At 47.1% G+C, this 27,463-nt stretch overlaps 1 protein-coding gene across 7 annotated transcripts in view; it reads left to right on the top strand.

Annotated features, from left to right (window-relative positions):
• ACACB (acetyl-CoA carboxylase beta) overlaps positions 1–27,463 on the top strand; it is a 1,528,264-nt gene that overhangs the window by 1,431,402 nt on the left and 69,399 nt on the right. For all 7 annotated transcript variants that reach the window (XM_069214760.1, XM_069214756.1, XM_069214757.1 and 4 more), the window contains one exon: positions 16,446–16,616. In XM_069214760.1, the coding sequence (XP_069070861.1) occupies positions 16,446–16,616 (171 nt within the window). The remainder of the gene's footprint in view (positions 1–16,445; positions 16,617–27,463) is intronic.

Below are 27,463 nucleotides of genomic sequence, written 5' to 3'. Positions count from 1 at the left end.
ATCACTGAATACTGGGAAGTTTGGTATCAAACATCTCAGAATAATAAAACCACACTGATGCCAGTGCTGGATTTATTAAAAAATGCACAGCCATCTTAGAAGATGCCCCCTGTATTTTACCCAATCCTTCAGTGCAAGGCTGACTGTCTGTGCCAGTCTGCCACTGAGATGAGTTTCTGACCAAATGGGGAAGAGAGACTTTGTGCTCTCTGAGGCCAGAAACAAAGCCTGCACTGGGTGGAGGTGATTAACACCTCCTCCCTGCAGGAACTGTAACACCTCAAATGCTCAGGTTTCGTGTTACAAAGATCCCAGGGCACTCCAGCTAGTGGAGATTTCTGGACGCAGCCCCCACTTTTGGCGGCAAGTCCAGAGGAGATAATGAGAAAAACAAGGCATCGTCACCTACCAGTCAGGACAGCCCCTAAGGTGCCCTGAGCTGAGGTGACCCCTGCCTTTAGAAATCCTCCATCTTTGTTTTTGAGGATTCTCCCAATAGGAATAGAGATGTGCCCTCCTCTCCTCAGGGAGGAGGCACAAAGAGGGTGTAGCCAACCTCAAGGACAGTAGCCGTTGGCTGCTGCCCCCCAGACCTAAACACACCCCTAAATTCAATATTCAGGGGCGACCCTGAACCCAGGAAATCAGATTCCTGCAACCTACACAAAGATGGAGGACTGCTGACCTGAAAGCCCCGCAGAGACGATGGAGATGACAACTGACTTGGCCCCAGCCCTACCGGCCTGTCTCCAGACTCAAAGAACCTGCACAGCAACGCATCTGACAGGGACCAGTAACTTCTGAGGACACAGAGGACTGCCCTGAACCCAAAGGACCAAGAAACTCCCGAGAACAGCAGCACTGTTAAAAAAACAGCAACAACTTTGCAACTTTGAAAGAACTCTCCCTTCCTGCCGGAAGCGTGAGACTTCTCTCTCTGCTCCTTATGCCCGCAGCTCGAGCTCCTGAGACCTAACACCGCAGAGGGGACTCCCAGGTGACTGCGACAACGTGAGAAACCTGAGTCGACCCCCCTGCACCCCTATAGTGATGCCTGCAGAGAGGACCCAGAGGCTCCCCCTGACCGCGACTGCCTGGTAACAAGGAACCTGATGCCTGGACCAAGCACTGCACGGTGACTGTCCCGAGAAGCCCCCATGTGCCCTGCCTGCATCACCTAAGTGACCCCCGGTTCCCTCCATTGCTTTCTATAGCAAACCCGACACCTGCTTTGCACACTGCACCCGGCCGCTGAGGGTGTGTTTTGTGTGCCTACATGTGGCCCCCCTGTGCTCTACAAAACCCCCCTGGTCTGCCATCTGAGGACGCAGGTACTTACCTGCTGGCAGACTGGAACCGGAGCACCCCTGTTCTCCATAGGCGCCTATGTGTTTTGGGCACCTCTTTGACCTCTGCACCTGACCGGCCCTGAGCTGCTGGTGTGGTAACCTTGGGGTTGCCTTGAACCCCCAACGGAGGGCTGCCTATTCCCCAGAACTGAGACTTGTAAGTGATTTACTTACCTCCTAATCTAACCTTTACTTACCTCCCCCAGGAACTGTTGATTTTTGCAGTGTCCACTTTTAAAATAGCTTATTGCCATTTTAACAAAAACTGTGTGTACTACTGCTCGGAATCACAGTTCTATACTTACCTGTGTGAAGTACCTTGCATTTTATGTACTTACCTCAAATCTAGAATCTTTTGGTTCTAAAATAAATTAAGAAAATATATTTTTCTATATAAAAACTATTGGCCTGGAGTTAAGTCTTTGAGTGTGTGTTCCTCATTTATTGCCTGTGTGTGTACAACAAAAAGCTTAACACTACCCTCTGTTAGTTCTATCTAGTATTATCTAATTTTGCCACTATCAACCTCTAAGGGGAACCCTTGGACTCTGTGCACACTATCTCTCACTTTGAGATAGTATATACAGAGCCACCTTCCTACAATTATTTCTTGCAAAACATTGGAAAAAAAATTACTTCCAAAGTTTGGTTAGGTAGTAGACAGTGTCCCAGATGACTACTGGCAACTCTCAAACATAATATATATATATATATATATATATATATATATATATATATATATATATATATATATATATATATATGCAAAAAACAAAGGAGAACTCTGGGAAGTTCCCAATTTTAGGTGGAGAGCTGCTCTAGTAAGGAGCACCCTGCAACACCAGCGACACTCTAGATTTGCTCACCTCAAATGTCTGCTTATCTAGCAAAGTCTTTAAGCATAGGATTAGCACAGTGCTATCCTCCCCGAGCTAGATAGTGACAAAGTCTTTTGCCATTTGTACAGCAAAATCTTTAAGCATAGGATTGACATAGTGTCATCCTTGCCGAGCTGTAAAATGACAAAAGCCATTTACCACTCCAGGCACAGTATTACAGCTTTGGACTGGTCAAATACCATCCAAGCCAACCTGGAATGAGTAAAGCAACCCCTGACACGTGTGTCATATATATATATATATGTTCGATGGCATGTGTAGCTGCAGATACACATGCTGTGCACATCCCGCCATCTGGTGTTGGGCTCGGAGTGTTACAAGTTGTTTTTCTTCGAAGAAGTCTTTTCGAGTCACGAGACCGAGGGACTCCTCCCATTTCGGCTCCATTGCGCATGGGCGTCGACTCCATCTTAGATTGTTTTTTTTCCGCCATCGGGTTCAGACGTGTTCCTTTTCACTCCGTGTTTCGGGTCGGAAAGTTAGTTAGAATCTCGGAAAAATCGTCGGTATTGTTGGCGTTTGGTATCGGGTTAGTTACAACAGATCGACACCGACTTTTGAGGAGCTCCGGTGGCCCTTCGGGTTTTTTTCGATCCCCCGTCGGGGCCTGGTCGGCCCGGCCACGTGTCTCTTCAAGGCTGATGGAACGGACCCCATTCCGCTTCTGCCCAAAATGCCATAACAAGTATCCATATACAGATCAGCATCTGGTCTGTAACTTGTGTTTGTCGCCGGAACACAAGGAAGATACTTGTGAAGCCTGTCGAGCGTTTCGGTCCAGGAAGACACTAAGAGACCGAAGAGCAAGGAGACTGCAAATGGCATCGGCACCGACAGGACAAGAGCGTTTCGAGGAGGAGGAAGAAACATTCTCCATCCAGGAATCGGACTCGGATGAGATCGATCCCGAAGAAACGCCGAAAACCGTGAGTAAGACGTCGAAACACAAAACTCACGAAAAAACCACTAAAGCCCAGGGGACGCCACCGCCAACAGGCCATGGCTTAACCCGAAAAATAGGTGACCGATCATCGGCACCGAAAAAGGGCACGCTGGGGGCGAAGTCATCCGACTCCGGTCGAGATACCGCCACACAGCAATCTCGGCCTCGAGATAGTGGCTCCGAGCAGGTTTGGCACCAAGATAGCGGCACCGAAATGGGTCGGCACCGAGAGACCACGACGCCGAAAGTAAAGAAGGTTTCGTCTGAACCGAAAAAAGAAGCCGAAAAGGTTTTGATACCGAAACATCCGGCCTCGGAACCAAAAACAAGTTCCTACACTGAGGAACAAGGACTGTCCACACAAATGAAGACACATAGATTTGGACAGGAATTGGAAACAATAGAGCCAGGCTATACCAAAGAAGGCTCCATATCCAAAAAGAAACAGGGAAGATCAGTACTCTCCCTCCGATTAAAATGAAACGCAAACTTGCCTTTCAGGAAAAAGACAAGCAGCCACAGGCAAAGGTGGCTAACCAAGTAACCCCGCCACCATTTCCACAGTGCTCTCCGCAACCATCACCGGTAGCCACTCCACCAATGATGCAATCCCCAACTCATACAGGAATGAGTCAAGATGACCCTGACGCATGGGACCTTTATGACGCACCAGTGTCAGATAATAGTCCTGAATGTTATCCAGCTAGACCGTCGCCACCAGAGGATAGTACAGCCTATGCACAGGTGGTGTCGAGAGCAGCTGCATTTCATAATGTCAGCCTGCATGCTGAGCCCATTGAAGACGACTTTCTTTTTAACACACTGTCATCCACACACAGCCAGTATCAAACTCTTCCTATGCTACCCGGAATGCTAAAACACTCCAAACAAGTGTTTGAAGAGCCTGTAAAAGGAAGGGCCATTACTCCAAGAGTGGAGAAAAAATATAAACCGCCACCAACAGACCCCGTGTACATCACACAACAGCTAACACCGGACTCAGTTGTAGTAGGGGCAGCGCGCAAAAGAGCGAACTCACATACTTCAGGAGATGCACCACCTCCAGATAAAGAAAGTAGAAAATTCGACGCTGCAGGCAAAAGGGTGGCGGCACAGGCAGCAAACCAGTGGCGTATTGCCAATTCACAGGCTTTGTTGGCCAGATACGATAGGGCCCATTGGGACGAAATGCAACACTTTATAGAACATTTGCCCAAGGAGTTCCAAAAGAGAGCGCAGCAGGTAGTAGAAGAAGGACAGAGTATCTCCAACAATCAGATACGGTCAGCAATGGATGCTGCAGACACAGCTGCTAGAACTGTCAACACAGCAGTAACAATAAGGAGACATGCATGGCTGCGTACATCAGGATTTAAACCAGAAATACAACAAGCTGTGCTGAATATGCCATTCAACGGACAGCAGTTGTTTGGGCCGGAGGTGGACACTGCGATCGAAATACTTAAAAAAGACACTGACACGGCCAAAGCCATGGGCGCACTCTACTCCCCACAGGGCAGAGGCACATTTCGAAAAACACAGTTTAGAGGGGGGTTTCGAGGACAAAGCGCAGAACCCACAACCTCACAAAGAAGACCCATTTACCAGAGCCAGTATCAGCGAGGAAGTTTTCAGGGACAATATAGAGGGGGACAATTCCAAAAGAATAGAGGAAAGTTCCAAAGTCCCAAAACTCCTCAAAACAAACAGTGACTTCCAAGTCACACATCCCCAACACATAACATCTGTGGGGGGGAGACTAACCAAATTTTACAAACATTGGGAGGAAATAACAACAGACACTTGGGTCCTAGCAATTATCCAACATGGTTATTGCATAGAATTTCTCAAATTCCCTCCAAACGTCCCACCGAAAACACACAATATGTCAAAACAACATATAGATCTTTTAGGACTAGAGGTTCAGTCATTGCTACTAAAAGAAGCAATAGAATTAGTACCAAAACACCAGAAAGGAACAGGAGTTTACTCTCTGTACTTTCTCATACCCCAAAAAGACAAGAGTCTGAGACCTATATTAGATCTCCGAACATTAAATACCTACATCAAATCAGATCACTTTCACATGGTGACATTACAAGACGTAATCCCACTACTCAAACAACAAGACTACATGACAACACTAGACCTAAAGGATGCATATTTCCATATACCGATACATCCTTCACACAGAAAGTACTTAAGGTTTGTATTCCAAGGGATACATTACCAATTCAAGGTGTTGCCATTCGGAATAACAACTGCGCCAAGAGTTTTTACAAAGTGCCTGGCAGTCGTAGCTGCACATATCAGAAGGCAGCAAATACATGTGTTCCCTTACCTAGACGATTGGTTAATCAAAACCAACACGCTAGAAAAGTGTTCACAACACACAAAGTATGTCATAGAAACCCTCCACAAACTAGGTTTCTCAATCAACTACACAAAGTCACACCTTATACCGTGTCAAACACAGCAATACTTAGGGGCGACAATCAACACAGCAAAAGGGATTGCCACTCCAAGTCCACAAAGGGTTCAGGCATTTCACAATGTAATACAGGCCATGTATCCAAAACAAAAAATACAGGTCAAAATGGTGTGAAACTCCTAGGCATGATGTCCTCATGCATAGCCATTGTCCCAAACGCAAGGTTGCACATGCGGCCCTTACAACAGTGCCTAGCATCACAGTGGTCACAGGCACAGGGTCAACTTCTAGATCTGGTGTTGGTAGACCGCCAAACATACACCTCGCTTCAATGGTGGAAGAGTATAAATGTAAACAAAGGGCGGCCTTTCCAAGACCCAGTGCCACAATATGTAATAACGACTGATGCCTCCATGATAGGGTGGGGAGCACACCTCAATCAATACAGCATCCAAGGACAATGGGACACTCACCAAAAACAGTTTCACATAAATCACTTAGAACTATTGGCAGTATTTCTAGCGCTGAAAGCATTTCAACCCATAATAAGCCACAAACACATTCTTGTCAAAACAGACAACATGACAACGATGTATTACCTAAACAAACAGGGAGGGACACACTCAACACAGTTGTGTCTCCTGGCACAAAGAATATGGCATTGGGCGATTCACAACCACATTCGCCTAATAGCACAATTTATTCCAGGAATTTAGAATCAGTTAGCAGACAATCTCTCTCGGGATCACCAACAGATCCACGAATGGGAGATTCACCCCCAAATACTCAATACTTACTTCCAGAGTTGGGGAACACCACAAATAGATCTATTTGCAACAAAGGAAAACGCAAAATGCCAAAACTTCGCATCCAGGTACCCACAAGATCAGTCTCAGGGCAATGCGTTATGGATGAGTTGGTCAGGGATATTTGCTTACGCTTTTCCCCCTCTCCCACTCCTTCCATATCTAGTAAACAAGTTGAGTCAAAACAAACTCAAACTCATACTAATAGCGCCAACATGGGCAAGACAACCTTGGTACACAACACTACTAGACCTTTCAGTAGTGCCTCATGTCAAACTACCAAACATACCAGATCTGTTAACGCAACACAAACAACAGATCAGACGCCCAAATCCAGCATCGCTGAATCTAGCAATCTGGCTCCTGAAGTCCTAGAGTTCGGACACTTAGACCTTACACATGAATGTATGGAGGTCATAAAACAAGCTAGGAAACCTACCACTAGACATTGCTATGCAAATAAGTGGTAAAGATTTGTTTATTACTGCCATAATAATCAAATTCAACTCTTACACGCATCTGCCAAAGACATCGTAGGATACTTACTACATTTGCAAAAGTCAAAGCTAGCTTTTTCTTCCATTAAGATACATCTTACAGCAATTTCAGCTTACCTGCAAATTACGCACTCAACTTCTCTATTTAGGATACCAGTCATAAAAGCATTTATGGAAGGTCTAAAGAGAATTATACCACCAAGAACACCACCAGTTCCTTCATGGAACCTCAACATTGTCTTAACACGACTCATGGGTCCACCTTTTGAGCCCATGCACTCTTGTGAAATGCAATACTTAACATGGAAAGTTGCATTTTTAATTGCCATCACATCTTTAAGAAGAGTAAGTGAGATTCAAGCATTTACCATACAAGAACCATTTATTCAAATACACAAGCATAAAGTAGTTCTACGGACAAATCCTAAATTTTTACCAAAAGTCAAATCACCGTTCCACTTAAATCAAACAGTAGAATTACCAGTGTTCTTCCCACAGCCAGACTCTGTAGCTGAAAGAGCACTACATACATTAGACATCAAAAGAGCGTTAATGTACTACATTGACAGAACAAAACTAATTCGAAAAACAAAACAATTATTTATTGCTTTCCAAAAACCTCATACAGGAAATCCAATTTCTAAACAAGGCATTGCTAGATGGATAGTTAAGTGCATTCAAACCTGTTATCTTAAAGCAAAAAGAGAACTGCCTATTACACCAAAGGCACACTCAACTAGAAAGAAAGGTGCTACCATGGCCTTTCTAGGAAATATTCCAATGACCGAAATATGTAAGGCAGCTACATGGTCTACGCCTCATACATTTACCAAACACTACTGTGTAGATGTGCTAACGGCACAACAAGCCACAGTAGGCCAAGCAGTACTACGAACATTGTTTCAAACAACTTCAACTCCTACAGGCTGAACCACCGTTTTTGGGGAGATAACTGCTTACTAGTCTATGCACAGAATGCGTATCTGCAGCTACACATGCCATCGTACGGAAAATGTCACTTACCCAGTGTACATCTGTTCGTGGCATTAGTCGCTGCAGATTCACATGCGCCCACCCGCCTCCCCGGGAGCATGTAGCCGTTTAGAAGTTGATCTTGAACATCTGTATATTTGTAAATATATTACTTTAAACTACATTATGTACATTACTCCATTGCATGGGCACTATTACTAGCATACACAACTCCTACCTCACCCTCTGCGGGGGAAAACAATCTAAGATGGAGTCGACGCCCATGCGCAATGGAGCCGAAATGGGAGGAGTCCCTCGGTCTCGTGACTCGAAAAGACTTCTTCGAAGAAACACAACTTGTAACACTCCGAGCCCAACACCAGATGGCGGGATGTGCACAGCATGTGAATCTGCAGCGACTAATGGCACGAACAGATGTACACTGGGTAAGTGACATTTTCCATATATATACACGCACACTACAGTTCATGAACTAGGTCAGATTGCAACCCATTCCAAATCGGAATTTCACGAACCGACCTTTTAGTACATAGGTCAGTTCTTAAGAATCTTTACTAGTTGGAAATTGAAATTAGGCTTTTCCAATCCAATTTTAATCATTGGGCCCTTAGTTTTTAAGTCTATCTGCACTTTTGTTTACACCTGTGCATGTGTGGTTGTGTACCTTTTGGATTTCAGTAATAAGAGATAGGAAAACTATACTCACTGAACCCTAAAACAGTTGCTGAATCAGAGGATTACTCCTGGAAATCTTAGAAAATTCCTAAAAATTCAAAGGTGCGCTCGAAACTTGATCTTAATCCTACAGGAGTAAATTTCTGAGTTTTCTGAGTCTGGTCCAAAGTTTTTGGACCAGCCACAAGACATCATCACCACATTGGTCCAGAAATCATCATTTATGTCACCAGCATTTGCATAATTAAACCTATAAAAGATATCCGAAGTTTGATAATAAAATTATTAAATGAAGATCACATTGTGTCCTAAAACTAATATAACACCACCGCATTAGGTGAATTTTCCAAAGTTTATTTAGAGAAATGAGGGGATCATATGAGGCCTGTCCAGGACTACCCTGCATTTGCAAAACGGTTGCTAGATGTTTTCATTTTTAGCGCAAAATATGCTGAGTGGTATTCTTGGGGTATGAGCAGTAAGAGTGAAAGAATAAAAACAAACAAATTGCAAAACAAAAAAAGAATTAAAATACAGTAGAAAAGAGCGCTACAAACACCCAGAATGTGAGACGGGAAGAGATGGCTTCGTAATAAGCACATGAAGATTTTTATGCACATACGAAATATGATCAGATTCTTTTCAGATGTATAATACGACGGACTGCTGGATCCTGTACACCACGGAATTCAGCAAGGTCATGACCCCAGCTTAAAAAGAACACCTTTTGCTACTACTGGCGCAGGGCAGGCCACTTATTAGCAATCAGAGGGCATAGAAACACGTACTGCAGACTGAATAGATTTATACATTCATAGTAAGGTCCTGAGGCAATAGAATGCCCAGTGATTTCACTATTAAATTCTCCATGTGGTGAAACCCAAACAAGATGGCTAGAATAGTGTCTGCCCAAGGCTTTTTGGGGGTTTCAGCTACCAATTATGTCAGTCTTATTAGGTTTCAGTGTAAGATAGTTGTGCCCAAAGCGTTGTTGCACAGTGGCAAGACAATCTTGTCTATGGCTTCTTCTTGAAGCTTACGTTTTCAGCTTTTTAAGGGTTTGTGGTGAGTTGCAAAATGGGTGTGTATATGTATGTGTATATATATATATGTATGTGTGTATATATATGTGTGTGTGTATATATATATATATATATATATATATATACACACATATATACTTCTTTACCAAGTGATATAGAAGGACCTAAAATAACCCCATCGATAGAAACCTATCTATTTACAGCAGGGGGAAGAAAGATAATAGATTATTAAGTTTAAATATACGCTGTTTGACAACATTAATAGTTATGAGACTGTAGGAAAGTACCCTCTTTTTGACATTGTTACCCCCCACTTTTTGCCTGCTGTCAGTGTGTTTTGACTGTGTTTATTGGGATCTTGCTAACCAGGACCCCAGTGACTCTGCCCTCAGCCCATGAACGTGGTTGTTCCTGACTTAGTACTCCCCAAAATTGGCATACTAGTGCCCCCATGTAAGTCCCTAGTATATGGTACCTAGGTACCCAGGGTGCTGGGGCACCAGGGGTGCCCCGTGGGCTGCAACCTTGACCAGCTCAAGCCCAGGGAGACGGAACAAAGGATTTCCTTTGGGAGAGGGAGGCTGCACCCTCTCCCTTTGAAAATATGTTACATGGCTTGGGAGGGGTAGCCTCCCCAAGCCACTTGTATGCTTTGAAGGGCACATTTGGCGCCCTCCTTGCATAAATCGGTTTCCACCAGTCCAGGTATCCCTGGTCCCTGCTCTGGCGTGAAACTGGAGAATGGAAAGGGGAGTAACCACTCCCCTGTCCATCACCACCCCAGAGGTGGTGCCCAGAGCTCCTCCAGGTGGCCACTTGATTCTGCCATCTTGAATTCAAGGTGGGCAGAAGGCCATGGGAGCATCTGAGTGGCCAGGTCAGACAGATAACGTGACAACCATTTCCTGATAGGTTGTCACCCTGCTAGGTGACCAATCCCCCTATCTGATAGAGACTTCTAGTTGCAGATTCCTTATCTTAGAATTTCCCCCACGTGTCAGAATGGATCCGGAGATTTTTCTACGAGCAATACCCTTGTGCGTCGGTCTACTCAGCGGGTGTCATTGGTGTCGTAGTCGTCGTGATGTTGGGAGTAGTACATAGACACTGCCCTCGTGCAGTGATGTCAGTTCTTTTCTTTCCGCGCCACGCGCTGATCCGGAGAAGAGCTACCCTGGTCTATCTTTGACTGAATTCGAATTTTTGTGTGAAATTTTGTGTGTCGAGGATGTCCCCGAAGACCGGTTTCAAGCCGTGCGAGGACTGTCACCGTACGATATCGGTGACGGATCCTTATCGTGATTGTCTGTGGTGTCTTGAGCGCGACCACGACCCAAAGTCGTGCTCCAGGTGCCGGGCCATGCACCCAAAGGCTTTGAGGGAGCGGTCCCTAAAGCTCCTGGCGGCCCGGCACTCGACTCCGCGTAGGTCCCGGTTTCGCTTGAGAGGAAGGTCTCAAGACTAGTCAGAGTCATCACCACTCTTCTTTCAAATCCTCAGGTCAAGGTGAGAAGAAGAAGTCGAAGAGATCCCATTGCTCTCCGACTTTGCGCCGACGCTACGTGGGATGAGCGTCCACGCACAAGGCCTCCGTCCTCGGAGCCTGTGTCTGGGCCAGCTTCACGTATTCGCCCCAGGTCGGATTTGGACCATTTTTCTTATGGGTACGAATATGGGGAGGGACTGGAGGGGTCCCTGGACCCTTATGAATACCAGGATGTCCTTTCTATGGACTGGTCCTTGGTCTTGAGCTTCCCACTGTTGAGGTCATGTCTAATCTCCGGACAGAGGTGCTTTAGCCTGGGGCTTCTACTTCAGAACCCCTTTTGCCGTTTAATGAAGCCCTCACCGATGTCCTTTTGGGTACCTGGTCCAAACACAAGACAGGGGCCCCCTCCGAACGACCCTAAATTCCTGACCCAACAGCCCACGCTTGAAAGTTTTGTTAGCCAGGCTTCCTCTTCTTCAGGTGCATTCCCTTCCGCACCCCCGGACAGGGAATCCAAAAGGCTGGAACAGTTTGGCAAGAAGTTATTTTCTTCCTCCAGTCCTGCGCTGTGGTCTGTGAACACCGCATGCCTTTTGGGCTGCTATTCCCACTCTTTGTGGGAAACGGTTGCGCAAGTCCTGCCACAGATACCGGAGGAGGACCGTGCTATTGTTTCTCAAGCTGTGAACGATGGAGTAGATGAGGCAAAGTTCACAATCCTTTGTGGGCTGGACACGACCGACTCTCTAGGCAGATCGGTTGCTACAATGGTGGCCTTACGACGCCATGCCTGGTTGCATAGTTCTGGTTTTTCTGGGGATGTCCAACAGTTACTCATGGACATGCCCTTTGATGGCTCACGTCTCTTAGGAGACAAAGCGCACTTGGCCTTGGAGAGATTCAAGGATTCCCGGGCTACGGCTCGGTCCCTCGGTCTTTCCTCTGCCCCTCGCCCACCACAGTCTGCTTTTTGCCCATTTCGTGGCCATTCTCCTCCCAGCCACCGTGCCGCCCACGCTGTTCAGCCTCTGCGTGACCGGGGACGCGGAATACCACGTGGCCGTGGGCCAGGGAACCAGAGGTCTGCCCAGTCCACCTCTCCCCCCGCTGCAGCCTCCAAACCCTCCTAGTCCGTCCCCTCACTCCCGTCCAGTTGTTGGCAGAATTCGCCATCACCTGCCCCACTGGGAAAACATCACCACGGACAGGTGGGGTTTGTAGATAGTTTGAAAGGGCTACTCCCTCCCTTTCGAATCTGCTCCACCAACCATGCCTCCATCCTTCCAGAGGATCATTGGGCGTTTCTCCGCCAAGAAGTCGCAGCTCTCTTGGCCAAGGGAGCTTTAGAAAAGGTCTCTATGCCAGAAGTAGGTTGTGGTTGTTATTCCCGCTACTTTCTGATACCAAAAAAAGGACAAGGGCTTACGTCCCATCCTAGGCCTTCGGGACCTAAACTACTTCCTCAAGAAGGAGAAATTCAAAATGCTCACCCTGGCTCAGGTTGTGTCTGCCTTGGACCCAGGAGACTGGATGGTAGCGTTGGACTTGCATGACGCTTACTTCCACATCCCAATCCTGCCTGCCCACAGTCGTTACTTACAACCGTTCTCCCCTCCGGCCTTACCAGCGCCCCTCGGGTGTTCATAAAAGTGATGGCAGTGGTTGCAGCTCATCTGCGCAGGTTAGGGGTCTCAGTCTTCCCCTACCTTGACGACTGGCTGTTGAAGGGGGACTCGCCCCAGAAAGTCATCTCCCACCTTCAGACTACGGCAAACCTCCTGCACATGCTGGGGTTCACTATAAAAGTGCCGAAGTCACACCTGACTCCCTCTCAGACGCTCCCTTTCATTGGAGCTGTTCTGGACACAGTACAGTTTTGGGTTTATCCTCCCGAGAAAAGAGTCCAAGACATTCAGGCTATGATTCTGATTTTTCAGCCTAGGTCTTGGGTTTCGGTGAGACTGACTCTTAGGCTGCTGGGACTCATGGCCTCCTGCATCCTGCTAGTAACACATGCCAGATGTCATATGCGGGTTCTGCAGTGAGACCTGAAGTTCCAGTGGGCGCAGCATCAGGGGAATCTCTCCGACATGGTCCAGATCTCAGAGAGGACTGTGAAAGACCTGCAGTGGTGGCTTTAGAATCCGCATTAGGTCCACTGCAGATCCCTCTCCCTTCCCCAACCAGATCTCTCTATAGTGACAAATGTGTCACTTCTGGGTTGGGGCGGCCACATGGGAGAGGTGGAGATCAGAGTACTCTGGTCTTCAGCGGAGTCTGGGCTCCATATTAATCTTCTGGAGCTCCTGGCGATCAGGCTTGCGTTGAAAGCATTCCTTTCCTCTCTCAAAGGGAAAGTGGTGCAAGTGTTCACGGACAATACTACTGCCATGTGGTACTGCAACAAACAGGACGGAGTAGAGTCCTGGACCCTTTGTGAGGAGGCACTACAGCTCTGGACATGGCTGGAACATCAGGCCATTACCCTGATGGTTCAACATCTGGTGGGTGCCCTCAACGCCAGAGCGGACAAACTCAGCCGTCGATGCACAGCTGAGTACAAATGGCGTCAGGTGGCGCAAGGTCTCTTTCAGCAGTGGGGAGAGTCTTGGTTAGATCTGGCGAGAACGCGCAATGTCAGCTGTTTTGCACGTTGGAGTTTCCGAGGCGGCACTCGCTCGGAGACGCTTTTCATCTCAAGTGGAACTCCGGCCTCCTTTCCGCCTATGCCTCTTCTGCCCAGAGTTCTCAAGAAAATCAGGAACGACCGGGCCCAAGTCATCTTGGTGGCTTCGGACTGGGCACGGAGAGTATGGTATCCAAAGCTATTAAGCATGTCCATCGATCCTCCACTCAGACTGCCTCTTCGGGCGGATCATCTGTCGCAGCAACAGGGGACGGTTGTTCACCCGAAACTGTCCAACCTCCGCCTTCATGCGTGGAGATTGAGCGGCGACAGTTGATGGCTTTTGCCCTTCCACAAGAAGTCTGCGATGTTATCTTGTCAGCCAGGTGTCCATCAATCAAAACTGTATACGCCTATTGTTAGAATAAATTTGTGGCATGGTGTACCAACAAATCTGTTCCCCTTTCTGCCCCTCTATCTGAGGTTCTTCTGTTCATTCTTTCTTTGGCCCACCAGGGCTCTGCTTTGGGCACCCTTAAAGGGTATTTGTCTGCCATTTTGGCTTTTCTTAGGCTACCTGATCAGCCCTCACTCTTTAAATCTCCTACTGTGAGTAGATTCCTAAAATGACTCACCCATTTATTTCCTCCCACTCCGTTTATCATGCTTCAGTGGGACCTTAATCTTGTACTTACTTATTTGATGTGTACTCACTTTAAGCCTATGCATAATTGTCCCTTGCAGCTCCTCACCTTCAAAACTGTCTTTTCTTGTTGCTATCACCTCTGCTCGCAGGGTGAGTGAGCTTCAGGCCCTTTCCTCAAAACCTCCATACTTGTTTGTGCACCCTGACAAAGTAGTGTTGCGCACTAAGGCTTCCTTCCTTCCCAAGGTGGTTACACCCTTTCATGTAGGCCAGTCCATCACTCTTACCTACTTTCTACGCACCCCCACATCCTTCCCATGAGGAGGAGAGACTCCACCGTCTGGACCCAAAAAGAGCTTTGCAAGAAACATATTCTAGTTGCAGATTCCTTACCGCCCACCCATCCTCCCTGCTTGCGAACTGATTTCTAGGGACAAGGATTCCCCCTTTCAGGTCCTTTTGCCTGTGGCTCAACTCTGTTCTTAGTGGCTCTGCGCTTTGGCGTGGAAAGTCATTAAAAGAAACTGACGTCACTGCATGATGGCGGCATCAATATACTACTCCCGACGTCATCACAGCGACTACGACGCCAACGACGCCCGCGAAGTCGAACAACGCCACCTCCCAATGCGCAAGGGTATTGCTTGAAGAAAAATCTCCGGATCCTGATACCTGGGGGAAATTCTAACTTAAGGAATCTGCAACTAGAATATGTCTCTACCAGATATTTTGTTACTGAAGGTAAGTAGCTTGTACTTTAGGGCTATTTAGGGTCTCACTCTTGGGTGGGTCCTCAGATTCGACGTACACGATTCCAACAGGACTCCTCTGCATTGTTTACTTCATCTTCTGTCCACTGGAACTGCAACTGAACCTTCCAGGAACCGACAGTCTGCATCCACAGCGACGACTCTGCTTGCAACAGTCTCTCCACGGGGGTGACCACAAAAACTTCACGGGGTGACCACACAAAGAAGGAAGCAGGTAAGCATCAAGAGAAGGGTGCTGCTCTGCTGACTGTCTTTGTCCACCGTCGACCTGGTCCTGCATCCATAGATGGGTGAGTAGTGGCTTCTGCCACCACTGGACATTCCAATGAGAACTGGACTTGGTCCCCTTCCTTTCCAGGTCTTGCTATACCAGGATCCACCTTTGGTTTCTTGCTCTCTTGTCTGGTTCTTGCATTATCCTTTTCTGACGTCCTTTTGGTGGATTTGGAGAGAACCAGATACTTACCTCTCTTCTGGTCACTGGGGAAGGGGGGGGGACTCTGGTACTTACCTTTTAGGGTTCCTAGTTCCTCCAGCTCCCCTCTACCGATTTCACTTTCTTGGGTGGGGGCTTGACTTTCGCATTCCATTTTCTTAGTATATGGTTTGGTCCCCCGCAGGACCTTCAGTACTTATTATTGCTTTCACAGTTTTCTGTTGCCTTTTATGTTCATTCCTGACTTCTAATGTACATATAATAGTGTGTTTACTTACCTCCAGTTGGGGAATTGCCTTTATAGTATTTTGGTGATTGTGTAACCATAATAAAGTACCTCTATTGTTGTAACACCATGTGGTTCTTTCATGTTTGTAAGTGCTCTGTGACGACAATGGTATTGCATAAGCTTTGCATGTCTCCTAGATAAGTCTTGGCTGCTCATCCACAGCTACCTCTAGAGAGCCTGCTTCCTAGACACTGACTACATCTCACTCATAGGGGATACCTGGACCTGGTATAAGGTGATAACACCATAGGAGCTCGCCACACATGAGGCTTTAAAGTTTAAAATTTGCAAATAAATATTACAAGTTAGACATAGCTATATGTGTGTGTATATAAATATATATATATGTATATATACATATATTTATATATAGTGGTAGAACTACTTGTTTACAGTCTTGTTTCTTAGGATGTTCTTCAATTTTTATGATTTAATTTGTTGGAGAGAAGTGCTAATGTATAAATTAAAGAAAAGAAATACTGGACAGACGAAACAGTTATTTTATTCTTACTGAATAAACTCTGTATTCTCCTTACCTTCATATCTCCCCAAGGACATCATTGAGTGGAAGAGTGCCCGCACATTTTTCTACTGGCGACTACGGCGTCTCCTCTTGGAGGAGGTAGTCAAGAATGAGATCCTGAACGCTAACAATGAGCTGAGTGATATACACATCCAGTCCATGCTGAGGCGCTGGTTCATGGAGACTGAAGGAGCTGTTAAGGTAACCTTTTCTCTTCGGCTTTTCTTATGATTGAAAAACTTTGAACTGTCAGAACTCTTACTGCAGACTTCATTATTTTCAAACCAATGGAACTTTGAGCATAAAAAGCTTTAAATAGTACTAATGAGGTGAGGCTTAAAACTAGCATTTTTAATGTATACTCATACCCACAGATTTCTAACCTTTTGACTATTCCCCTAGGCGTAAGACTGGATCTAGAAACTCAAAAGCAGTTCTCCTGCATGCCAGTAGATGTTATCATGCAGCTCCATGCTTCCGCTGCAGAAGTGACGAGCAGGGACTCTTATAATCGCCACCCAGGTGTGCTGACATTGGTTACTTTCTTTCTGGGTCTGTGGATGCGACCTCTGCTCCTCTCTGACAAATCTTTTTCTCCAAAATTCTCTTTACCTGTGTGGAAGGGAAATAGGTCACCTCACAGAACAACAGGATTTAAACTTTCTAAGGACTGTCGGAAACAGATGTCTGTGACAGATCCCTATGTGGTATGCCCATGGTACCTGTGTTCAGAGCACAGCTCCAGGGCCTGTGACAGCTGTGCCTAGATGAACCCAAAGACCTACAGGAACACACGGCGAAGCTCTGTCATCAAACATCAGAAGGCTCGGTGCTGTGACATGTCAAAGTTGAAGGGACGCCCCTTTCCTGAAGTCATTCTCAAAGCATGTCCTCGTTACAGTTGAAGTCTTTAAGTTGAAGAAGCACAAAAAGTCAAAGTGGGAAGTGGCCCTTTTCCACCATTCTCAAACTCCAGAGAGGATACAAGGGTGTCAGAATGCCTGTCTGTCTCACTTCAGAACTGCTGAAGACCTGATTCTGAGTTTGGTTACAGTGCAGCTGGCTGAAGCCGGCGGACTGAATACTTCTCCAGATACTGGTATGCTCTTCCCCCTACCATGGTTACAGAGGAGGAAGCGTTCTTTGCGATTGTGGTGTGAAGTGTGGCAGAGGTCCTCGAGTTTTATCTTCCCTCAGTGACAGTCAAAACTAACAACTTAACCGAGGTACTGCAGCTGGGAGTCTCCCCTTCTGAACCACTGCTCCTTTTAAATGAGGCCCTCACTGACGTCCAACTGGGGACATGGTCCGAACCCACCACAGGGGGTCCTGTGAATAGGACGACTGCCTGCTGCTACCATCCCACTGCAGGGGGCCCAAACTCCATCAGCCAACACTGTACCCCAGAAAGCCTGGTGATTCAATCATCACTAGGTCCAATGTAAATCCTGGCGCATTCCCTACTGCACCCCTGGATAGTGAATTCAAGAGGCTGGACGCTTTGGGGTAGTTGTATCCTTCCACCAGCCTGGCTTTTCAGTCTGTGAACAGCGCATATCTTTTGGGCCACTACTCCCACTCTTTGTGGGACAGTGTTGCGCAAGTGCTGCCATCAGTCCTGGAGGAGGCCAGGGCCTTGCTCTCTGAGGCGATCATCGACAGGAGAGATGCAGCGAAATTCACCATACTTTATGGACTTGACATGACCAACGCACTGTGCAGTGCTGTTTCATGGACAGTGGCCTTGAGTCGCCACGCCTGCTTGAGGACATCTGGCTTTTCGGGGGAATGTCCAGTGATCTCTGATGGACATGCCCTTTGATGGCTCCGGTCTTTTCAGAGACAAGGCGGAATCAGTGCTGGAATGCCCTAAAGACAGTTGGGCTATGGCCGGGTCCTTGGGCTTTTCTGTGGCCCCTTGTCATTCTCAATCCACCTTTTGTAGCTACGAAAGGGGCTTCCTGCTGCACCTTTGCCTCTCCCAGCCACTGAGCTGTGCATGTTCCTCAGCCTCTGCATGACGGAGAGCGTGGCACCCACAGATGCCATGGGTGGGACACCCAGTGGTCGGGTCTATGAGACATCTGTTTTTTCTTTAACCGTTGTCATGTTTCGTTCTGAGCAGCAGGTGTGTAGGCCTACTTTATTGACAATGGTCGAAGAGAAAACAGATGTCTCATAATCTAAGATTTACCAAATGCTGCGAGGGATTCTACCTCTAAAGCAAGACTAGGGGGTTCAGATGCGTGCTGTGCCTCATTGTAAGGAAATGCCCCCTTGGCATGGTTACCCCCTGACTTTTTGCCTTTTGTTGATGCCAGTTATGATTGAAAGTGTGCTGGGATCCTGCTAACCAGGCCCCAGCACCAGTGTTCTTTCCCTAAACTGTACCTTTGTTCCCACAATTCGCACAGCCCTGGCACCCAGATAAGTCCCTTGTAAATGGTGCCCCTGGTACCATGGGCCCTGATGCCAGGGAAGGTCTCTAAGGGCTGCAGCATGTCTTATGCCACCCTGGGGTCCTGTCACTCAGCACATGCACTCTGCCTCACACCTTGTGTGTGCTGGTGGGGAGAAAATGACTACATCGACATGGCACTCCCCTCAGAGTGCCATGCTCACCTCAAACTGCCTGTGGCATAGGTAAGTCGCCCCTCCAGCAGGCCTTACAGCCCTAAGGCAGGGTGCACTATACCACAGGTGAGGGCGTATGTGCATGAGCACTATGCCCCTACAGTGTCTAAGCAGAACCTTAGACATTGTAAGTGCAGGGTAGCCATAACAGTATATGGTCTGGGAGTTTGTCAAACACGAACTCCACAGTTCCATAATGGCTACACTGAAATCTGGGAAGTTTGGTATCAAACTTATCAGCACAATAAATGCACACTGATACCAGTGTGGAATTTATTGTAAAATGCACCCAGAGGGCATCTTAGAGATGCCCCCTGAATACCAGTCCGACTCCTAGTGCTAGACTGACCAGTTTCTGCTAGCCTGCCACAACCAGACGAGTTTCTGGCCACATGGGGAGAGTGCCTTTGTCACTCTGTGGCCAGGAAGAAAGCCTGTACTGGGTGGAGGTGCTTCTCACCTCCCCCTGCAGGAACTGTAACACCTGGCGATGAGCCTTTTGTTACAGCATCCCAGCTAGTGGAGATGCCTGCCCCTCCGGCCACTGCCCCCACTTTTGGCAGCAAGGCTGGAGGAGATAATTAGAAAAACAATGAGGAGTCGCCAAACAGTCAGGACAGCCCCGAAGGTGTCCTGAGCTGAGGTGACCCCTGCTTTTAGAAATCTTCCATCATGAGATTGGAGGATTCCCCCAATAGGATTAGGGATGTGCCCCCCTCCCCTCAGGGAGGAGGCACAAAGAGGGTGTAGCCACCTTCCATTACAGGAGCCATTGGCTGCTGCCCTCCTGACCTAAACACCCCCCTAAATCTAGTATTTAGGGACACCACAGAACCCAGGAAATTAGATTCCTGCAATCTACAACATGAAGGACTGCTGACCTGAAAGCCCTGCCGAGACGACAACTGACCTGGCCCCAGCTCTACCGGCCTGTCTCCAGACTCAAAGAACCTGCACAGCGACGCATTCAACAGGGACCATCAACCTCTGAAGCCTCAGAGGACTGCCTTGAACCCAAAGGACCAAGAAACTTCCAGGAACAGTGGCACTGTTAAAAAACAGCAACAACTTTGCAACTTTTAAAGACTTCACTCTTCCCGCCATAAGCGTGAGAATTCACCCTCTGCACCCGATGCCCCCGGCTCGAGCTCCAGAGAACCAACGCTACAGGGAGGACTCCCAGGCGACTGCGACCTCGTGAGTAACCTGAGACGACCCCCCTGGACCCCACAGCGACGCATGCTGAGAGGGTCCAGAGGCCCCCCTGACCTCGACTGCCTGGAACAAAGAACCAGACGCCTGGACCAAGCACTGCACCCGCAGCCCCCAGGACCAGAAGGAACCGAACTCCAGTGCAGGAGTGACCATCAGGCGACCCTCTGCCTAGTCCAGTTGGTGGCTGGCCTGAGAAGCACCCCTGTGCCCTGCCTGCACCACTAGAGTGACCCCCAGGTCCCTCCATTGATTCCTATCGACAACCTGACGCATGATAAGCACACTGCACCCGGCTGCCCCTGTTCCTCTGAGGGTGTGGTTTGTGTGCCTACTTCTGTCCCCCCCCAGTGCTCTACAAGACCCCCCAGGTCTGCCCTCCGAGGACGCGGGTACTTACCTGTTGGCAGAATGGAACCGGAGCACCCCTGTTCTCCATAGGCGCCTATGTGTTTTGGGCCCTCCTTTGACCTCTGCACCTGACCGGCACTGTGTTGCTGGTGCGGTGACTTTGGGGTTGCCTTGAACCCCGACCGTGGGGCTGCCTATGCCCAGGAACTTAGACTTGTAAGTGTCTTAATTACCTGAAAAACTAACCAATACTTACCCCCAGGAACAGTTGATTTTTGCAGTGTCCACTTTTAAAATAGCTTACTACCATTTTAACTAAAACTTTGTCTGTTACTGCTCTAATTCAAAGTTCCTTACCTACCTGTGGGGAGTACCTTGCATTTTATGTATTTACTTCACATCTTTAATCTTGTGGTTCTAAAATAAATTAAGAAAATATATTTTTCTATATAAAAACTATTGGCCTGGATTTAAGTCTTTGAGTGTGTGTGTTCCTCATTTATTGCCCTTGTGTGTACAAAAAATTCTTAACACTACCCTCTGATAAGCCTACTGCTTGACCACACTACCACAAAATAGAGCATTAGAATTATCTAATTTTGCCACTATCAACCTCTAAGGGAAACCCTTGGACTCTGTGCACACTATCTCTCACTTTGAGATAGTATATCCAGAGCTAACTTCCTACATTAATCTAATCCAGATGGCTTCTGTAGAATGTCTTTCACAGGGCAGGAGTAAAGGAATGTTTTTGACGCCACTTAGCCATCAAAAGAAGTTTGACCAAGTAGAAAGATTATATGCTGCTAAAATTTGAAATTTACAAAAGTGATCACACGCATTCTATATACTACTAAGAATCACTCATAAAAAAACAATGTCAAAAATCTTAGAATAGGTGTTTCCGGCTAGAAGAATTGTTCAGTCCTGAAGATGACACATTAATGATTTATGTCTTGATACAGGGGCAGAATGTTGACTACATTATATGTTGATTAAATATGTGTGACTTCAGGACACCTGGAATAAACGAGTCCTTTTGAAGTTTGCTTTTTTCTTAGGTACTTTTTAACCACATTTGTATATAACACTTGGGCACTTCAATATCACACTCTGTTTCACTGTGCCATTATTTTAGGAGCACCTAATTTTGAAAAAGGCTTTTATAAGTAAAAGAAAAAATTTGGTTAAAAGAAATAAAAAAGGTGACATGAACCCATCTGAGGCTATTATATTTTAGAGATAAGAGGCCTTCATTTTTAAATGCCCTGGGGGCCTTTCCAAGGCGGCTCTCACTCAGAGATGCTTTTCGTCTAGAGTGTAGCTAAGGCCTCCTATACGCCTATCCCCAAGTACCACTTCTGCACAAAGTTCTCATGAAGATCAAGAACGACTGGACCCAAGTCATCCTTACGGCTCCTTACTGGGCACGGCGAGGCTGATATCCCGAGCTCTTGAACATGGCAACCGATCCTCTAGTCAGGCTGCCCTTTCAAGAAGATCTTCTGTCACAGCAGCAGGGAAGAGTCCTCCATCTAAACCTGTCCAGTCTCTGCCTCCTTGCGTGAAGATTGTGTGGTGACAGTTGTTAGCTTTTGACTTTCCTCCAGAAGTCTGTGATGTCATTTTGGCAGCCAGGTGTCCCTCCACAAGACGATATATGCCTGCCCTCAGAAACAAATTGGGACATGGTGTGCAGAAAACAAATCGATTCCCTCTCTGCCCCTATTTTTCAAGGTCTGCTTTTCATTATGTCTCTTGTCCAGCAGGTCTCTGCTGTGTTCACTCTTAAAGGCTATCTTTCTGCTGTGTATACAAGTAGAATATGCAGTCCTTGAAAAAAAAAAAAAAAACAGAACAGGCACTATGTTGGGGTGGGTCTGAGCAACCAGATCAGGGGTATTTGATTGCTGAGAAGCAAGAGCTGTCATACACCCAGATGGGTGTCTGATTCATCATTGGACAGCTCCTAGTGTGGCCGGCTCTGCAATTCCCAACGGGCCCCTTGAGGGGGCTGTTTGCCAGAGGTCTTTTAAAATATGATGCCGTGATGAAATGTAAGTGGAGATGGTGTCTGTAAAAATTACTAAGAGAGACCCTGAAAGTTTTAATACTTGGACCTCTTGGTATAAATGAAAAGAAAGGGTGGCTTTGTTGTAGAGCCGTTAGAGCTAAAGGTGTGACTTCTGCTTTACCACACAGAGTTACGGTCCAGGCAGCAGTGTGGGCTTCTGTGCACACATTCACAAAGCACTACTGTGTGGATAATTAGGTCAGTCGGGATAGGCACTTCGCCCGTTCGGTCCTGCTGGATTTCCTCGTGTGAAATTAGTCCGCAGACCCACCTATGGGGTGGTATGTATTGAGTATCTATTCTGTTTGCGGCTAGGAGTCTCTGTCAGATGAACAAGTTACTTACCTTTGATAAAACCTTATCTGGTAGAAATTATATTTAGCTACAGATTCCCTACCAACCCACCCATCCTCCCTGCTCTGCAAACAGTTCTCAAGGGGAAGAGCTGTTCATTCTCAGGGCCCTAGTTTTCCACACCAGTAGTAAATGTTCTTCATGGCTCTGTGCTTCTGGTGTGAAAAATCATGAAAAGAAACTGATGTCAGCGTGCTTGGGTGGCACTTCTATAGGCCATGCTAGCGTCACTTCTGGGGCGGACGACGGAGCCAGTGGAGCCAAACTATGACCCCTAAGAAAAATCTTCCAGATCCAGTCTGACACCTGGGGATAATTCTAAAGTAAGAAATCTCCGGATAGATATAGTCTCTACTAGAGACGTTGTTACTGAAGGTAAGTAACTTTTTCGTTAAAGGTTATTTGTTGGCCTTGGCAACTTTTTACGGTTACCAGATCATCCATTGTTGCATTTTCTGATGGGGTTAACCCACCTTTTTCTACCCAAACTATTTGTGATAACACATAAGGACCTTAACAAGGTTCTCAAATATTTGATGTGTACGTCATGTGCCTCAATCCACATCTGTTCTTTGCACTTTTTGATTCTAAATACAGCATTTCTCGTAGCGAAAAAATTAGAATGTTGCATAAGGAAATTGCAAGCCATGTCTGTCCAGCAACCATTTACCTCCATTTTTTTTACAGACAAAATTTTGCTATGGATTATGGTGACATTCCTACCCAAGGTTGTGACACCTTTTCATGTCAGTTTATCAATTTTCCGGCATTTTTTGTGAGAGGAAGAGAGCCTCCATTGTTTGGACCCCAAAGAAGGCGCAAGTTTTTTTTAAATGTTTTTTTTATTTTTTTTGTTTATAACCAACTTTTAGTGATTTTCACTAATAGCAACATACAGTAACGCAGATCCATACTAATTTGCATTAAACACACAACCAGTGTACGCTCATTATTAGGATTCCAAATCTAGTTATTGATATGTCCACCATTTGCCATAAATCTTGTCATGCTTCCAGGGGCACCTTTTTGCCTCATAAATTGGTTTCTCCTGTCGAGCACACCAATCAACACCTCTGCCATATCGTCAGTGAAGGGGCCTCGGGTGATTTGAAGCTGTGGGCTATGTCTCTTGGCCACTAGGGTAGCCACGCTGATAAAGGCCCTCTCCAACCTCAACCCTGCAACCTCCTCCAGTAGCAAAGCAAAGAGATTCTGGGGGTAAGATCTACGTGGTGGCCATTGACCTTAAATAGCTTGCATCCTTATTTTCCCCAGAAGGGGTCAAAGATGGACAAGTCCAGTTCATGTGATAAAAGTCATCTCAAATTAGGGAGCAGCGAACACAACAGGCTTTTTTACGACTAGTTCACTGTAATTAATCTCTGGTGGTTCAGGTAGGTAATTTGCAGATAGTTCAACTGAATCATGCGGAGGTGCACGTGGATAGCTTGTCTTTTTCTAGCCCCGCCTCCCCCACCCATACCTCCTACCTCTGTCGCAAAGCAGGGAAACTGGGGGTAATTAATGATGGAGGAGCAGTAGAGCCTAGAAATAGTGCATTTTCCCAGCTTCCCCAGTAGAAGTTTTGCTTCAAGGGGGGCAAACTCTGGAATCTGTGTATCTATGGGGACATGCACTGATAGGGCATGGTGTAGTTTAACATAGGTATAAAACTGCATATTGGAAAGTTGGTATTGTTCCTGCAGAGTTTGAAACAACATCAGGGCACCACCACTCTGAATTTCTCCCAGATAGGTAATCCCTAGTCTGTCCAGGGTCATAAAACCGTTCAGGCCCGCCACCTGGTGTAACCACATGCCACCCCATAATCACGTCAACCTGGTGAGCCTGCGATCCCAGCCAACGAAACTAAGTGCCACTCTCCAGCAGAGCAAGCTCACCCAAGTATAGATGTATGAAGCTGGCCAGGTGTGTATGGACATCTATGGTGTTGGCACCTTATACCAGGTCCAGGCAACACTAGATATATACACAAGAGCAATCAGAAATTAGCATAGAAACAACAAGCATTGGCAATACTTAGTAAAAATAGTAAGGGCCTTAGAGGCGGGCCAGACCATATACAAAGAAAGTGGAATGCAAGATAACGTCCCTCACCCAACGATGTGGAGTTGTTAGAGGAGATCTGGAAGAACTACGAACTCCAAGAGGTGAGTACCTGAGTGACCCCCAGTGACCAGAAAAGGAGGGGTAAGTACCTGGTCTTCCCAAGAACTAACAGGAGCACTTGGAAAAAGGATTATGCAAGAACAGGACCAGTCTAGAAGAACCCAGCGGTGGATTCTGAAAGGAGAGGGGCTGCAAAAGAAGGGAACAGAGTCCAGTCCATGATGGAGTGTCCAGTGGGAGCAGGAACTACTACACACCCTTCTGTGGTTGAAGAACCAGGTCGATAGGGGAAGACGAAGACCAGCTGTGGAGCCATGGAGCTGAAGACAAGTCCTTGGAGCGTGCAGATGGTGTCCCATGTTGGTTGTCGGGTTGCAGATGGGGCCATAGTTCTTAATGCACCTCCTATAGTACACTGTCAGGCCTAAGGAGGCTCTAACTTAGGTCTGAGTTGTAGGGGCAGTTGTAGGAGGCTGGCCTGGCTTGTAGTGAGTACCAAGGGGTACTTACACCTTGCACCAGGTCCAGGTATCCCTTATTAGTGTAGAGGGGTGTCTAGCAGCTTAGGCTAATAGAAAATGGTAGCTTAGCAGAGCAGCTTAGGCTGAACTAGGAGACGAGTGAAGCTCCTACAGTACCACTAGTGTCATATGCACAATATCATAAGAAAACACAGTACACCGATATACTAAAAATAAAGGTACTTTATTTTTATGACAATATGCCAAAAGTATCTCAGTGAGTACCCTCAGTATGAGGATAGCAAATATACACAAGATATATGTACACAATACCAAAATATGCAGTAATAGCAATAGAAAACAGTGCAAACAATGTATAGTCACAATAGAATGCAATGGGGGCACATAGGGATAGGGGCAACATAAACCATATACTCTAGAAGTGGAATGCGAACCACAAATGGACCCCAAACCTGTGTGACCTCGTAGAGGGTCGCTGGGACTGTAAGAAAACAGTGAGGGTTAGAAAAATAGCCCACCCCAAGACCCTGAAAAGTGGGTGCAAAGTGCACCTAAGTTCCCCAAAGAGCACAGAAGTCGTGATAGGGGGATTCTGCAGGAAAGACCAACACCAGCAATGAAACAACGATGGATTTCCAGACGAGAGTACCTGTGGAACAAGGGGACCAAGTCCAAAAGTCACGATCAAGTCGGGAGTGGGCAGATGCCCAGCAAATGCCAGCTGTGGATGCAAAGAAGCTGCCACCGGATGGTAGAAGCTGAGGATTCTGCACGAACGACAAGGGCTAGAAACTTCCCCTCTGGAGGATGGATGTCCCACGTCGTGAAGAGTCGTACAGAAGTGTTTTCCCGCAGAAAGACCGCAAACAAGCCTTGCTAGCTCCAAGGGTTGCGGTTAGGGTTTTTGGATGCTGCTGTGGCCCAGGAGGGACCAGGATGTCGCCAATTGCGTGAGAAGACAGAGGGGGCGCCCAGCAAGAGAAGGAGCCCACTCAGAAGCAAGCAGCACCCGCAGAAGTGCCGGAACAGGCTCAACGAAGTGGAGTGAATCGGTGCTCACCCGAAGTTGCACAAGAGAGTCCCACGCCGCCGGAGGACAACTCAGGAGGTCGTGCAATGCAGGTTAGAGTGCCAGGGACCCAGGCTTGGCTGTGCACGAAGGAAATCCTCGGTGAGTGCACAGGAGCCAGAGTAGCTGCAAAACACGCGGTTCCCAGCAATGCAGTCTGGCGTGGGGAGGCAAGGACTTACCTCTACCAAACTTGGACTGAGGAGTCACTGGACTGTGGGAGTCACTTGGACAGAGTTGCTGAGTTCAAGGGACCTCGCTCGTCGTGCTGAGAGGAGACCCAGAGGACCGGTGATGCAGTTCTTTGGTGCCTGCGGTTGCAGGGGGCAGATTCCGTCGACCCACGGGAGATTTCTCCAGAGCTTCTAGTGCAGAGGAGAGGCAGACTACCCCCACAGCATGCACCACCAGGAAAACAGTCGAGAAGGCGGCAGGATCAGCGTTACAAGGTCGCAGTAGTCGTCTTTGCTACTTTGTTGCAGTTTTGCAGGCTTCCAGCGCGGTCAGCAGTCGATTCCTTGGCAGAAGGTGAAGAGAGAGATGCAGAGGAACTCTGATGAGCTCTTGCATTCGTTATCTAAGGAATTCCCCAAAACAGAGACCCTAAATAGCCAGAAAAGGAGGTTTGGCTACTTAGGAGAGAGAGGATAGGCTAGCAACACCTGAAGGAGCCTATCAGAAGGAGTCTCTGACGTCACCTGCTGGCACTGGCCACTCAGAGCAGTCCAGTGTGCCAGCAGCA

Source organism: Pleurodeles waltl, chromosome 11, assembly GCF_031143425.1.
Source record: "Pleurodeles waltl isolate 20211129_DDA chromosome 11, aPleWal1.hap1.20221129, whole genome shotgun sequence".
NCBI classification, from domain to species: Eukaryota; Metazoa; Chordata; class Amphibia; order Caudata; family Salamandridae; genus Pleurodeles; species Pleurodeles waltl.
This window is presented reverse-complemented; position numbering and strand designations above follow the sequence as displayed.